The sequence below is a fragment of the Mytilus californianus genome, unplaced genomic scaffold (assembly GCF_021869535.1).
Source record: "Mytilus californianus isolate M0D057914Y unplaced genomic scaffold, xbMytCali1.0.p SCAF_15, whole genome shotgun sequence".
In the NCBI taxonomy this organism is placed as follows: domain Eukaryota; kingdom Metazoa; phylum Mollusca; class Bivalvia; order Mytilida; family Mytilidae; genus Mytilus; species Mytilus californianus.
In genome coordinates, this window is record NW_026262637.1 from 999,313 (window position 1) to 1,016,758 (window position 17,446).

General features: G+C 32.6%; 1 protein-coding gene across 2 annotated transcripts in view; it reads left to right on the forward strand.

Moving 5' to 3' along the window:
• The window catches only part of LOC127725176 (uncharacterized), a 36,456-nt gene extending 24,200 nt beyond the window's left edge, over positions 1-12,256 (forward strand). Inside the window, exons 8-13 of one of the 2 annotated variants that reach the window (XR_007992819.1) lie at positions 700-834; positions 1,327-1,463; positions 3,924-4,064; positions 4,915-5,004; positions 6,579-10,761; positions 10,904-12,256. Coding sequence is in view for 1 of the 2 variants with exons in the window: in XM_052232024.1 (XP_052087984.1) it covers positions 700-834; positions 1,327-1,463; positions 3,924-4,064; positions 4,915-5,004; positions 6,579-6,647 (572 nt within the window). In the remaining variant the exon portion in view is untranslated. Of the gene's footprint in view, positions 1-699; positions 835-1,326; positions 1,464-3,923; positions 4,065-4,914; positions 5,005-6,578 lie in introns of both variants that reach the window. The other variant, XM_052232024.1, reaches the window with a different exon arrangement.
• Positions 12,257-17,446: the final 5,190 nt, after the last annotated feature.

Consider the following 17,446-nt stretch of genomic DNA (forward strand, 5'->3'; position numbering starts at 1 on the left):
TAGTCAAGCTTGGGGTTGCCAGTAAGACACATTGGTGGTAGTCAAGCTTGTGATTACCAGTAAGACACATCAGTGGTAGTCAAGCTTGGGATTGCCAGTAAGACACATTGGTGGTAGTCAAGCTTGTGATTACCAGTAAGACACATCAGTGGTAGTCAAGCTTGTGAATTAAGACACATCAGTGGTAGTCAAGCTTGGGGTTGCCAGTAAGACACATTGGTGGTAGTCAAGCTTGTGATTACCAGTAAGACACATCAGTGGTAGTCAAGCTTGGGATTGCCAGTAAGACACATCTGTTGATAAAGATATGAGCTTTGCTGTTCATACTTAATGTTGTAAGTCATGCTTGTACCTTGACTACCACCACAAAATTTGAGGTTAAAAGAATTCCAACTTCCATAACGAGGAATTTAATAATGTTCAATTCTCCAAACTGAATTCAAAATTTAATTACTTTAACTTAATTATAATTGGGTAAATGCGTTCCCATTAACCAAATAATTGACAAGTTAGAAAAACCATCAATAAAGATTCAAAGAAGTCAGTTAATTATTTGATATTTACAAGCCAATAGAGACAAGTTGTTAATACAGTTATGTATTACACTGTAAAGCAATGTTAACAAATATTTGTAATTTAGAGTAAAAGATGTCGTGAGAGCAGGTCCTGATGGTAACTTTTACTGTGTTTCCATTACAGGAGGGACATTAGAAGATCTACTGCAGAGCAGAATGTTATTAAATCCTGTTATAGTACAAGAATACCTTTTACAAATACTAGATGCTGTTATTTATCTTCATGATAAATGTGGAATTATCTACCTATATTGGACTAGTAAGTTATATGTAGGTCACAGTGACTTAAACCATGTTATAGTACAAGAATAATTGACAGATGAAGATGCTTTTCAAACATTAATGTGCTGTTAATTAATGACAAAATTCAGGTCATGTTCCATATTGACAAGTTTCACTTTTGCAGTTCAGGAGTTATGGTCCTTGATTGATTGGATAATGGCTGTTTATCTTATTTCTGTGCAATTACTTGAGGTCTGTTCAACAAATGCTTTTCAAATTTTAATATGTTAAGGATAACAAAATGGAGGTCAAATTTGAAATCGATGATTTTTACTTTTACCACTATCTTGTCATATTCAATATTGATGATTTTCACTTTTTTGTTCAGAAGTTATGACACTTCATTGCTTTAAAAGAACACTTGTAAATGTAATAAAAACCCAAGGTGCCTATCATTTTGACAGCCTCTTATTACTTGATTATGTTTGTAATTCTAGAACCACTGTTTTGATAAAAGATTTTTTTTCAGCTTCCAATATGTTGTTCCTGGACCCCATCAGAAAGCATATCCTGATATCAAATTTGTCTCTCTCCGTACCCAGTAATACAGACTTTGATGTTGGGTATATCAAGCAGTCCCTTCCCCCATGTCTCACACCACCAGAGGTAAGTCTTAGTACCCAGTAATACAGACTTTGATGTTGGGTATATCAAGCAGTCCCTTCCCCCATGTCTCACACCACCAGAGGTAAGTCTTAGTACCCAGGAATACAGACTTTGATGTTGGGTATATCAAGCAGTCCCTTCCCCCATGTCTCACACCACCAGAGGTAAGTCTTAGTACCCAGGAATACAGACTTTGATGTTGGGTATATCAAGCAGTCCCTACCCTCATGTCTCACACCACCAGAGGTAAGTCTTAGTACCCAGTAATACAGACTTTGATGTTGGGTATATCAAGCAGTCCCTTCCCCCATGTCTCACACCACCAGAGGTAAGTCTAAGTACCCAGACTTTGATGTTGGGTATATCAAGCAGTCCCTTCCCCCATGTCTCACACCACCAGAGGTAAGTCTTAGTACCCAGGAATACAGACTTTGATGTTGGGTATATCAAGCAGTCCCTTCCCCCATGTCTCACACCACCAGAGGTAAGTCTTAGTACCCAGGAATACAGACTTTGATGTTGGGTATATCAAGCAGTCCCTACCCTCATGTCTCACACCACCAGAGGTAAGTCTTAGTACCCAGTAATACAGACTTTGATGTTGGGTATATCAAGCAGTCCCTTCCCCCATGTCTCACACCACCAGAGGTAAGTCTAAGTACCCAGACTTTGATGTTGGGTATATCAAGCAGTCCCTTCCCCCATGTCTCACACCACCAGAGGTAAGTCTTAGTACCCAGGAATACAGACTTTGATGTTGGGTATATCAAGCAGTCCCTTCCCCCATGTCTCACACCACCAGAGGTAAGTCTTAGTACCCAGGAATACAGACTTTGATGTTGGGTATATCAAGCAGTCCCTACCCTCATGTCTCACACCACCAGAGGTGAGTCTAAATATTCTTCATTGAAATGAGTTTTAGTAAGCAGTGTCTGTTCCCATGTATGATAACCCAAGAGTTTATTTCTCATAGCACTATCTTCAAATTTCTTTTCTACATTATTTAGTTTGCATAATTTAGATCACTGTTTCATCTGTTTATTCAAATAAAGTGACTCAGTAATTAAAAAAAAATGCTTCAGGATTTATACCAGGGATGGTATGGATTAAACATATAAAAGGCATAACAGCAATTACCAGAAATATAACACAACAGACATCAACCGCCAGCACCTGACTCCTCCAGAAACATTGGACAAACAAAGATAAACACAATGTAAAACACATAGTCCAGACAATCTGATTTGGTACAGGCACAAAATGTGATGAATTAAACCTGAACTCACATCAGCACAAACTTCCCATTTCACCTTTTTTGGAATATATTTTTTTTTTATAAAATTGTATTTTAAAGTTTACTTAACCTTTACACATTGAAGAATTTGCATACTGTAGAAACATTAATTTTCGTGGGGTTAAAATTTTGTGGTTTTGTCTCTATATAAAATTTCATGGGGATTTAATTTCGTGGTTTCCATTAAATGGAAGTGACATTATATGTAGGTTAAATTTTCGTGGGGGTTTTAATTTCGTGGATATATTCTTTCCACGAAATAAACAAAATTAAATCCTCCACGAAAATTTCTGCTTTTACAGTATTTAATCAAATAAAGTCTATATTGGTGAGTTAAACTATTTTCATGATTTTACATTTACAGAAAACAACTATGTTCTCCCAAAATATACCCTTGAAGCCTTGAAGTTAGTATTTTAATTACCTCCCCTAAAAATGAAGGTTGAATACATCTTTTATACCTGCCAACTTTTCTAAATCCCCAATGGGGTTTTAGTGTACGACAAGATTTTTAGAGTTACAATTTTTTCAGTCTTTTTTGGAGCTTTTTTTTTTTACTTTAGAAATAGTGTCATATCTTTTTTTTTTCTTATGGTATAATGATGATGATCTAATATAAAGTCTTTTTTCTTCTTTTTATTTGCATGATACTTATACTTATTTCATTTTGTAGAAAAGATAGTACATGCAGCTAGAATACCAGCAAAATATTTTTTTTTTTGTGTAGGAATAACTTACTGTTGACTTTTTCCATGTATAAATATGGACACAGAAGGACATTTATCTCATTCCTTGTGAAATATTAGATACAATACATTTAATAATTTGACCATTTGATAGCAATAATGACAACAGTAAGGAGCTGTTACAGTAAATGTAATGGCCATATAAGGGATTATCTAATATGTTTATGGCAGCACTGTAGCTCAAATTGTATCAAAGTAAGCATGAAGCTTTACTGTCTAGAGTTTCTCATCATCTGGTCATACAAAGAAGCTACTGACAGACTTGTTAGTGAATGCCCTGTGAAGGACTTGCATGATTTGAAACAACATTTAGACCACCATGGTCAATACATTTTGATTGACAATATGCATGATTAATTATTGATTCCAGGTCTGAAATGTTTGAAGCACTCCAAAGAGTCTTGTTTATTTTTTTTATAGATAATGAATGGAGACGACGGCTTAAGGTTAACTGGGGGATCAGACTGTTGGGGGTTAGGTTGCATGACGTTAGAAATGTTGATAGGAAAACAGATGTGGTATAATGAAAGGCACTACCAGAAAACCAAACTGATAGAAAAGGTATGTAACCTTAGAGATTGTTGGGCATGCAGGGGGTTAGAATGTATAATGTGAGAAATACTGATAGGAAAACAGATGTGGTATAATGAAAGACACTACCAGAAAACCAAACTGATAGAAAAGGTATGTAACCTTAGAGATTGTTGGTCATGCAGGGGGTTAGAATGTATAATGTGAGAAATACTGATAGGAAAACAGATGTGGTATAAAGAAAGAATGACATTTAGCCCTGTACCTTCATTAGAGCATAGGAATACTGTAACATATCTGGAATATCTATGGAGCTACCATCAGAAGTCAATAAATATCATAGATGTCATCAGAAATGCCTTGATCTAATCATAAAATGTATCAAGTTGCTGCTCTGAGTTTGCCCTGAAGATGGACACCTTTTCCCTTGAATTGGACATCAACAAATAACATGTCTAAAAATCATACACCTTAAAAATGATCTACTATAATGTATTTAAATAACTTTCATAATAATCATTGTCACTAGAAAAAAATTATTTGAAGTTTGAACACAGTTGATACCTGCTCATGACATAAAATGTCCAACAGAAGTGCATCAATGAAGCAAACAAAAAAACATGCAGAAATAAAGGAATTTCCAACATAAAATGAAAAACAAATAATCGGGTAATCTTGCTGTAAAAGTATTAATCAGCAAATTTAGATTTTTCTCTAATACAATGTGCCAATATCTCAATATTGCATTTATTTTAATTTGTTACAATAGAATAATGATATGAAAATGTATGACTTAGAGGTATGTCTGACTCAGGATAGAATTACCCTAGTTGTATCTTTCAGTTTGACAATCTCATCATTTTAACGTTAAATTTTGCAGATAAAAACAAAAGATATTAGTCCGCACCAGTACATTCCACGACACAGATTGCCAGAAATTTTCCATTCTTTAATAACTAGATGTTTTGAGGTAAGCCTTTATCTATAGTTGTTGGATTGTTTACATTTAGTTTGGATTTATGAGGTTTTATGACAATCAAATAAAATTGAGAATGGAAATGGGAAATGTGTCAAAGAGACAACAACCCGACCAATGAGCATAAAACAGCCCAAGGCCACCAATGGGTCTTCAACACAGCGAGAAAATCCCGCATCTGGAGCCGGGCTTCAGCTGGCCCCTAAACAAAAATGTGTACTAGTTCAGTGAAAATGGACGTCACAATAAACCCCGAAACATATAAATGAACTAAAATTAAAAAAAACGTACAAGACTAACAAAGGCCAGAGGCTCCTGACTTGGGACAGGCACAAAAATGTGGCGGGGTTAAACATGTTTTGTGAGATCTCAAGCATACTTTGACCAGCTTGTATTACCACAAGGTGTTGGTTCATTTATGTTTATATTTAGGTTGAAACAAAGTGGTTTCAACCTAGTGCTAAAAATTGAAATTCATAAATTTAGTGCACAAATTTGGTTGAAATTGCATCTTTGTCAACTTTTAACATAACCAGAATTTCAAGTGTGAAAAAATAGATGAATTAATTGGAAAGTGGAACCAAATTTCAGGACTCTTAATGTAGGCTTTTAAAGGAAAATGTTTTAAACATAATCAGATTCAATAAATATTAATCTACAATCTAAAGTTGGTACACAAAGATATCTGAAGATCTTCTTAAAAATAGAGTTAGTTAGGAATGTAGTAAGACAATTTTACCTTCTTAGAAAAAATGTTGACAAGCAAAAAGATATCCTACAAGTTGCTCCTTTTACCTTTAGGCCCTGAAAATTGTATTGGTAACAGAGAGTAAGATGGACAGAAAAGATATCATATAAGTTGCATTGAAATGTTGTCAAATTGATAAAATGTTGAACATAATTGTTTAAAAAAAAGCAGCAGTTTTAAGGGAGATAATTACAAATATCTTTGTTGTAATTTCACAGTTATCTCCCATTAATTGATTTCTTTGGTCAATACACATTTCATTATTTACTCAAGGTAGAGTAAAGAACAGTGAAGTTTGAGGGTGATTCAAAGGAGTATGTGTTTCCTCTAAATTTAATTCAAAGGAGTTTGTGTTTCCCCTAAAGTTGATACAAAGGAGTTTGTGTTCCTCTAAATTTGATACAAAGGAGTTGGTGTTTCCCCTAAATTTGATATAAAGGAGTTTGTGTTCCCCCTAAAGTTGATACAAAGGAGTTTGTGTTCCTCTAAATTTGATACAAAGGAGTTGGTGTTCCCCCTAAATTTGATACAAAGGAGTTTGTGTTCCCCCTAAAATTGATACAAAGGAGTTGGTGTTCCCCTAAAGTTGATACAAAGGAGTTTGTGTTCCCCCTAAAGTTGATACAAAGGAGTTGTTGTTCCTCCTAAAGTTGATACAAAGGAGTTGGTGTTCCCCCTAAATTTGATTCAAAGGAGTTTGTGTTCCCTTAAATTTGATACAAAGGAGTTTGTGTTCCCCCTAAATTTGATACAAAGGAGTTTGTGTTCCCCTGAATTTGACACAATGGAGTTTGATATTTTTGTTTATGTAACTTTGTAGTTTGATGTAAAGAACAGGCTTGGTTGTGAAGAGTTACAGAGTCAACTTAAGAACTGGAAATACAACTAAAGAAATGAAAGACAGATGAAATTAAAGAATTAAAGTGTAACTTCCAAAAAAAAGAACTGGAAATATGTGAATATGTAGCAAGATTTACCTAGTCTGTACTGTTAATAGTGCAATTAATTTGACCGGTGCCATTTCTCAAGTTCCTAGCTGTTCAGAAGTTTATATTATGCAAACAGACCACAAAAAATCATTTCTTATCTTGACAGTTTGTTGCGAATATGCACAACATGTTATCATCATAGACATCATTTAAAATGAAATCTGTATTTTATTACAGTTATATTTTTGACTGATATTTAATGTGTAAAGTATTCACCAATATTTTTACTGTAATTTTGGTAAATAGTACTATTAATATCATTTATTAAAAAATTGTCTCATCTTTTTTTTATAGAAATCCTATTTGATACTTTGTCAGGGGTACGTTTGATTATGTATAGGACTGTTTGTATGTTTATTATTTTATAATGATTTAATGTTGTTCGTCTGGATTGGGGTCTTCATTGTTTGCTACTTTAATTCTAAGGCCATTTTCACCTTTTTATGCCAAAGCCGTAGCGGAGGGGGCATTAAGTTTTACCCTTGTCCGTCTGTACGTCTGTACATACGTACGTACGTCCCAAAATTGGTTTCCATTCTCTAACTTTAGTTTGCATCGACCAATTGTTATGAAACTTATCCACAATGCTTATTACCACAAAACACAGATCAAGTTTGAATTTTGGTGGCATCACTTTTGCCATTCTTGAGTTATGCCCCTTTACAAATTGAAAAATTGCTGAATTTTATGTTTCCGTTCTCTAATTTTAGTTTGCCTCAACCAAATGTTATGAAACTTATACACAATGCTTATTACCACAAAACACAGATCAAGTTTTAATTTTGGTTGCGTCACTTATACTGTTTTAGAGTTCTGCCCCTTTACAAATGGAAAAATTGCTTAATTTTTTGTTTTGTTTTCTAACTTTAGTTTGCCTCAACCAAATGTTATGAAACTTATACACAATGCTTATTACCTTAAAACACAGACCAGGTTTGAATTTTGGTGGCTTCACTTTTGTCGTTCTAGAGTTATGCCCCTTTACAAATGGAAAAATTGCAAAATTTTTGGTTTCCGTTCTCTAACTTTAGTTTGCCTCAACCAAATGTTATGAAACTTATACACAATGCTTATTACCTTAAAACACAGATCAAGTTTGAACTTTGGTGGCGTCACTTTTATCGTTCTAAAGTTATGCCCCTTTACAAATGGAAAAATTGCTGGATTTTTTGTTTCGGTTCTCTAACTTAAGTTTGCCTCAACTAAATGTTATGAAACGTATACACAATGCTAATTACCACAAAACTCTGATCAAGTACAAATTTGGGTAGCGTCACTTTTACAGTTCTTGAGTTATGTCTCTTTATAACATTATATGCAAGCGGGGGCATCATCTGTATCTCATGGACACATTCCCTATTTATTTTTTGTATTGTAGTACATCTTTCTCTATTCTTTATTTTATTGGATTATTTTTCCCTATTTTTTTTGTTGGCTATTATTCTCTGTAAACCCCATCCAGATCCTCTGATCAGTGTTATTAATATGATAGCTCAGTATAAATGAAACAAGGCATTAGTTATGTTTCAATAAGGCAGTATTTGACAATACAACAAAATAAGAAAGACATCTCAAGGTCAACATATGGTTTTCAGAATTAGATAGGTTACTTTACAAAATATTAAGTTCTAAATCAATGCAAGACTAGGCAATGCAAGCAGGGGGTAAATTTAACACTGACAACTGTTCCCACTCCAATAAGGTTTCACAGAAAACAGCCAACCAACAATGTAACAAAAGGAATTTTATTCAAAAATTTGATTAAATTAACTTGCAGACAGATACACAGATACATTTCTAAGTCCAATTTTCTTTAACCTTGTATAGTCTACTGATTCCAGTCACTTCCAAATGAAAATTCCAAGTTGATTATCAAAGTTTGTCCAATGAATAATGAGAATGTCAAAGTTGACAGTTGATAAATCCAGCAGTTATGATATAGTCCGCAGATAGGTTGTTCAAAAATAATATCCCACAAGTTGTTAATTTATCCCACATATAATAATATATATAATGTCCACAACATTATACCACAGAATAGTATTGAAACTGGAAGGCATTCTTTTTAAGTCTCTATAGAATGATGAAATAAATAATGATTATGGTGACAACATTATGGGAATAAAATTGGTAGAGTGTGAAATTTAAATTAATTATTAAAATAAATCATTTGATAATCAAACAAATACAGGTATTGTAAATTCTGAAATTTTTGCTAAATTTTTTTATTATTGCAAAAATTGTGATGAGATAGGTGTCACAAAAATACAAGCTTGCATTTTAAATTTTGATAGCATTATTTGTGTATGCAGCATTTCCTGTAATCACAATAATTAAACTGGCATTTATGTTGATTGACTAACAATCAAAATAATAAATGCACACACAAATTTCTGCATTTGCAATATCATTTTTACATACATAGATATATAACACAACCACACATCATACCACAAAATAGAGTAAGACCAGGAAATGAAATCTAGTAATCTTAAATTTGATTAAAATGAACATTTTAAAGAGATATATAGTGTTGGAGTAAGTTGTAATTTTATGTGCATATTCTTATGGTATTTTTTTTGTTGAAAATACATGTGAAGAGATTATATGTTTCTCTAGATCTCATTTTATTATTTATAGGGCTTTTATGTTTAAATTATTTGTATAAAATGGATTATTTGGATTCTGTGTTTTTATGTCTGACATATGAATGTATTTGCGCATTATAAGTTTATTACTTGGTATTTTTCTCAAAATCTGCCTAGGGTATACATAATTGTTAAATTTTTTCATATCATCCAGTTTGTAGAATCCCAGTGCTATTAACCTTTAAAGATGATTACTTAAAAATATCTTGATGTTCAAGTAAAATGCTAATTCATATACTGTGAGGGTACCTAAATTGCCCCTTTTTTGACAATTTTTTCACCTTTTGTTTAGTTTTAAAAAAAGCCAAAAGTTTCCATTCTGTATTGATTTTTGTAGATATATGCTTATTTACAATATAGTTCCACAAATTTGATATTGAATCCATACTGAAACGTAGAAAAAAATGGGTTCGAACCAACTTCCAAACGATCCAAGATTCTGTAATGAGAAGTACCTAAATTGCATACATGCTTAACTTTGCATCCATACAAATCAAATAACTGATGCTTTGATTTATTTTTCCAAATTTTTAGAAAAATTTGACAGTAGTCCATGCTTAGTTTGCATTTTGTAAGAAATGGATTCCTGCGACTTTTTTAAATTGCGCATTTTAAAAGTCAATTTTTAAACATTTTACTTTTTTTCCAAATGGGTGCAAATTGGTTACTTGCTGCAATTTGGGTACTGTGAAATTATGCATGCAAGTTATTTATTTTCTAATTGATTAATGCTGGCAGTTGTTCAAATACAGGTGTTATCTTCTAATGTAACCATAGAAAAGAATTTAATTAAGTTTTATATCAGCTGACATCAAAACAGGTGGAGAATACTGCTATTTCTACAGTTACTGTAAATTCAGAAATTATTGCGTGCATTTATTATTGCGATTTTGTCATATTAGACTAAAATGCGATTTTAATTTTTGCGATATTGAGAAAAATCCTGTTTAATTCATATAAAAAATTTCAGAATGCGAGTGTGAATTTACAGTATATGATTGATGCCCTGAAATTTGCTAGTGTTCCAAACATTGTACTTACTGTATGCTTTCTATGTGCCTTTTAATTCTGTAAATATGCAATTTTTATCTGACATTTTTCACAAATATTTCTGAATTTTCAGGTGCTAAGCGGTTTGTAAAAAATTAATATGGCATTTTTGCTTTTCTTATAAAATAATTTTTGCTTTAAAATATTGCCATTACTTGGCATTCATCGTTGTTATTGGCCATTTGTAAACTTTTTAAAAAAATCCTCTGAAACCACTGGTCAAATTAATGCAAGTATTTGTCATCATTATTTATTTATTGCCATTGGACTTGGTTATCAGAATGGTTGACCCACTTATTATCTAATTACAGATTAGGTGTGATTTTGTTAACTCATGATATATTTGTATTTATTGTTTTTTTTATGAAATACATTTTCATCATTTATAGAAATTATTTATTGCCATTGGACTTGGTTATCAGAATGGTTGACCCACTTATTATCTAATTACAGATTAGGTGTGATTTTGTTAACTCATGATATATTTGTATTTATTGTTTTTTTTATGAAATACATTTTCATCATTTATAGAAATAAAATGGTTGTATTTGGGCTGTGACATGTTATAAACATATGGCAAATCAGGTCATGCTTAATATTTCATGCATAAAATTTAAAGAAAAAAATTTGGAAAGAGTATGAAAAAAATTTGCAAGTTATACACTCCACACTAAGGACTATATTTGTAGACGACGAAAATAAAGGACGATAACTGTGTCCTCGGACCATCAGTTAACATTATGCTTAGAATTGTTCCATTAAAACATACATGTTATCCAGGGAAGGATCTTTGAAAATGGGGTAACCATCTGTGAAGGCAATTTTAAGTTTTCTCTTACACTTTCACTGTATAAAAATACACAACCATAGATCAGATTTGGAAGTGCCTTCCCTGTATCCATGTGTGTTTTTTTATGAAACAGCCCAAAATTACCATGTGTGTTTTTTTATGAAACAGCCCAAAATTACCATGTGAGTGATATAGACTCTTTGGCACTCTAGTTATATTTTTTAGGGTATTTTTTATAGATACATTTGGTGGTAGAGTTTATTTTTTATGAAGACTCTGGCTCTTAAATTTGTCCCTGACTTTTCTTTCTAACAAGGATATTATTTATCGTGTAATTTATATTGAAGGTTATTATTCTGTGATTTATATTGGAGGTTATTTTTCCGTTATTGTTATTGTTTTTTAGATCTTTATGGCTCCATATTGTTCTATGATTTTAATGATGTAATTATGCATATTTTTTACCAGTGCTTTGTCTGCTCAAGATACTTTTTTTTACTAAATGTTATTGTTTATAATATTATGTGAGTGCCATATTGCCAGACTTGCAGAAGATTTTAACTTCATTTTAGCCATTACATGAGTTAATTAATTTCCTATATATTTTTTGTGTATTGTTATATATTTTTCGTAAACACTAAAAATATAGCTTTCAAATTTTGTATAAATATTCACATAAGGATTATCTTGTCTCTTGCTACTAATGGTGATTGGATGATATCTTCTGAGTTTTCACCAACATTTTATCTGCCTCATTTGGAGGCCTGAATAGCTTGCTTTAAATTTATAACTGAAACCATTCATGAGTAATTTTATTTAGAGCTTCAGCTGTTGAGACTAAAATTTCTCAGTTGAAAATCGCACGGAGCAAGCAGTTTAACTTGAGCAATACTGATTATAATGTTAAATGAATCAGAATGATATTCCTTGAAACCAAAAATTTAAAAAAAATCAAATTATCCACCACCAAAATAACAAGCAAACAATAACAGCAACAAGAATAATTAAGACCCCCCCCCTCCCTCAAAAAAAAGAAAGAAAAAGTAACAAAAATAATACACTTTTGCTGAACACTTAACATGATTTTATGAAAAGCTCCAGAAAAGGGACATAATTCTTTTGAATTCTTGTGAGAAAAAAATTAAAAATCATAAAAGGACACATTAATTGTTACAGTCACTTTTTGTTGTTGAATGTATCAAATACTGCAGCAGATGAGATATTTTTGTGTCTCGAATTACTGTAGTAATAAATTTATTAAGTTAAACATTAAAATTATAGTGTACACAAGTTTTAAATCATCATAGGCTAGCATGTTTTTCACACAGATGTAGACAATGTGATCAGTGTAATCATTGTCATTACACAAAATTTGCTTCTCTTCACACAGGTTTAGACAATGTGCATAATTGTTTTCTTTGTTATTACATAAAATGTGCTCCTCTTCATTCACCCAGACAGTGTACAAAAGTGTTTTCATTGTCATAGCACAAAATATGATTTTTTTTTCACTCATATGCAGTGTACGAAAAGGATTTTTACTGCCATTGCACAAAATATGCTCACCTTCTCTCATACACAGACAGTGTACAAATGTGCTTTCATTGTCAATACTAAACATTGTCAATACCAAACATCTGCTCCATTTCACAAATATCTAGTGTACAAAACTACTTTCATTGTCAATGCAAATATATGCTCCACTACGCATGCACACAGTGTATAAAAGTGCTTTCATCATTATTACAAATACATGCTCCCCTACACATGTACATAGTCGAAAAAAGTGCATTCATTGTCATAACAAATTATATGCTCCCTTACACACATACTTAGTCTGCAAAAGTACTTTCATTGTCATTACAAAATATATGCTCCGCTTCATATGTACAGTGTACTATAAAAGTGCTTTCATTGTCATAACAACATATATGCTCCCTTGCACAAGTTTGTAGTGTACATGTCTCAAGTGCTTATCATCATTACAAAATACATGCTCCCCTGCGCAAGTATGCAGTATACATGAGTGCTTATCATCATTACAAAATATATGCTCCCCTGTGCAAGTATGGAGTAGACATGAGTGCTCATCATCGTTACAAAATATATGCTCCCCTGCACAAGTATGCAGTATACATGAGTGCTTATCGTCATTACAAAATATATGCTCCTCTGCACAAGTATGCAGTATACATGAGTGCTAATTGTCATTACAAAATATATGCTCCCCTGTGCAAGTTTGTAGTATACATGAGTGCTAATCGTCATTACAAAATATATGCTCCTCTGCACAAGTATGCAGTATACATGAGTGTGAATCATCATTACAAAATATATGCTCCCCTGTGCAAGTATGTAGTATACATGAGTGCTAATCATCATTACAAAATATATGCTCCCCTGTGCAAGTTTGTAGTATACATGAGTGCTAATTGTCATTACAAAATATATGCTCCCCTGTGCAAGTAAGCAGTATACATGAGTGCTAATCGTCATTACACAATATATGCTCCCCTGTGCAAGTATGCAGTATACATGAGTGCTTATCGTCATTACAAAATATATGTTCCCCTGCGCAAGTATGCAGTATACATGAGTGCTAATCGTCATTACAAAATATATGCTCCCCTGTGCAAGTATGTAGTATACATGAGTGCTGATCGTCATTACAAAATATATGCTCCCCTGTGCAAGTTTGTAGTATACATGAGTGCTAATCATCATTACAAAATATATGCTCCCCTGTGCAATTATGTAGTATACATGAGTGCTAATCGTCATTACAAAATATATGCTTCCCTGTGCAAGTATGCAGTATACATGAGTGCTTTCGTTGTCATTAGGGTTGTCCCATTAAAATGGACGAGGGAGGATAGAAAGGAACCAATATACCCACGGTATTACAATGTGTAGTTTTGTATATATCAAACAGACGTAGATGATCTAGAACCCTTATCCAAAAATAATTTCCTCTTCTACCATCCAACATCTGTTTAAATGGAACAGCACTAACATATTACATGTGTTGATTATTTGTTTTAATGGTTGTTATGTTCGACATGTTGTTTCATTCATATTCTGTTAATTAATAAAAAGTAGTTTTTAATGATTTCATTTTAAAATCAATTTTTTCTTAAAAATTAATCAAAGAAAAATATCAGATAAAGTTAGATTATGTAAATTTTGACAATTTTGAATATTCCTTGAACCATTTTATCACTTAAATCATAATATCAGAAAATTTCTCTTAAAGTGAAAATAATACAGAATCTATGAAAAAATTATGTATGGTCTTTTTACCTTTAAATCATGAAATAATTGATATGTTTACTTTAATCATTATTTTGTTACGTTTGATCATTTGTACACTGCCATTATATTATATGCTAGTTTCAATAAAACAATCTAACAAAAATCTGTTGTCATAGTTACCAATAACATGCTTTGTGGAGCTTTTTACTTGTTGAAGCATGTGTTGTATGAAGGTTCCCTACACTTAATTTATGGTCATTGGTGGGGTGTTGTCTCATCTTTTTTTATTCAACTTCATTATTGCTATTTTCCTAAATTTTGCTTTGATCTTTTTGTGCGACAAGCTAGTTGACTGAGAATGGTTCTTCTTAGTTGAGTATAGTGAGAACACAATGATGTCACAAATTAATGTCATTGAAGTTGCCTAGGAAAATAGCAATAAACAGATAATCTATGGTCTTTCAACTAGAGGAAAATTCTGTATCGCCTTGCGATGAGACTGTACCTGAGAAACTCCTTCATGTTTTCACAAACCTAATCTGTAATTTTCAGTAAGTTCAACTTTGAAGTATGTTCAACTAAGTTAAAAAAGAGAGTACACAAACAGGTTGAGCTGATTCAACATTAAAGGAGGATTTTCTTTCATGTGAAGGTTTCGGAAGAATTGAAGGATTTATTTCTATTATTTTACTGACTAATTCAAATATTAATCAATCTCAGAATGCTGAAGAATATTTCATTAAATTTTGCATATGCACGTTCAATTTGCATTTAAGAGGCTTGTTTAGGGGGGTATCAATATCCCATATCCCATTAAGTTTTTATCCCAATATCCCATATCCCTATAATGTTTACCCCTAATATCCCAATAAATATTTTATACAAATATCCCATATCCCTAAAACTATTTTGAAATATCCCAAAAAATCATTATAAATTCATTCCCAAACCCATTTTTTTCTCATCATCACTTCTGATGAGGATTTTGGCTCAACTTCAACAATTTTGACTGAAAAATTATCAAATTATATTATCTATTTTCAAAATACTAACATTTGATTAAAATTATATTCCTTGTTGAACTAGAATATAAAGAGAAAAAAAACTGTGGTAAAGGAAATTTACAGTGCATACTTCCATTGTTAAATAAGAAAATGTGTCCAAAAGATGAAGTGTTCCATCTTAGAGCGTTGTACAACAATAACTTTTCATGTGATCATAAACGATCAATTTGGTGTAAGGGGTCTAATTTCAAACATTTTTTTTTAATTGTTCAAACCATGATGTATATGTCTGTAAAATTTCATTTTGATAGCATTCTTCTTTCATTGATAAGAAACTTCATCCTGCACGTTAACCTATGTTGGAAAGAACAGAAGGACGCAACCCTGTTTCTAGACCGAGATTGCTCTGACACCCAACGGCTGTTTTGCCAGACAAGCTGAGGCTGTGGGACGTCAGAGCACGCCCATATCAAAAAGTGGATATTCAGCATGCAAGTTCAAAAACTCAAAATTTAACACAAGAAAGCTTTCTGCTAATGCACGTACATTAAACTTAACTATTGCAATATTTTTACAGCAAGCAAAATTTGCACAGCCCTTGTTTTGCAAAGAAACACAAAATTTGACTATGTGATCTTGAACTTTATGAAATTCATGGATCACAATATTTTTGTTACTTTTACTAATTTCCTTCCTCAAAACACCAGTAATAGAAGAAAAGATTACACTGATTATTTATTCCTAATTCTAATTCTAGTTTAACCTTTTAAAAAGCTATTTAAGAGGTAACTTCAAATTCAAACAGGGCATCCATTTTGTACGGCTAAATATCCACTTTTTGATATGGGACGTGCTCTGACGTCCCACGGCCCCAGCTTGTCTGGCAAAACAGCCGTTGCACATCAGAGCAATCTCGGACTACCCTTGGTCCATAATCTGTTACAATCATTGAAACGTATAGAGACCGCTGAAGATCCTCGGCACGTAAAAAATAAGAGGTGAAACACCAGAAAATATCCCGTAATCATATAAAGCATCAAAATAAACAAAAATATTGACAACACTATATAATCTATGATTATTTCAAGAAAATTATCAATGCAAATGAGCATATAATTATAAAAAAGAAGATGTAGTATGATTGCCAATGAGACAACTCTTCAAAAGATACCAAATGACACAGATATTAACAACTATGGGTCACCGTACTACTTTCAACAATGAGCAAAGCTCATACCGCATAGTCAGCAATAAAAGGTCCCGTAATGACAAATGTAGAACAATTCAAACAAGAAAACTAACGGCCTAATTTATGTATAAAAAAAAATGAACAAAAAACAAATATGTAACACAGCAACAAACTACAACCACTGAATTACAGGCTCCTGACTTGGGACAGGCACACACATACAGAATGTGGCGGGTCAAACATGTTAGCGGGTGCCCAACCCTCCTCCTAATCTGGGACAGTGGTGTAACAGTACAACATAAGAACGAACTATACAAATCAGTTGAAAAAGGCTTAACTCATCAGATGGATACAAATAGAAAAACATCTAACAAAAACACAGAGTGGACGTGACCGAGTACTTGTGCATCCCATCAACAAAATGACACTAAGTACAGATCTGAGAGTACTCGCAGTTACTGACAGCTAGTTCAAAGCCAATAACAACTACAGCTAGTTCAAAGCCAATAACAACTAATAAAAAAAATCATGCATCTAAGACTAAATTATCAATCATTACACATCCAACATCCAATGGCACGGTAAACAACATCTCCGTAAAAATGAGGATGTGCTATCCCGTTTGAAATAAGTTTTCTACAGGTACAACCAAACTTCAAAACCAAATCTTTATATCTACGGAAGAATTTAGTAAAGATGTTAAGTGATTTGTGGTAACGAAATCTCTGATTTAATAATTTACCAGTGATACATAGATTACATTCAT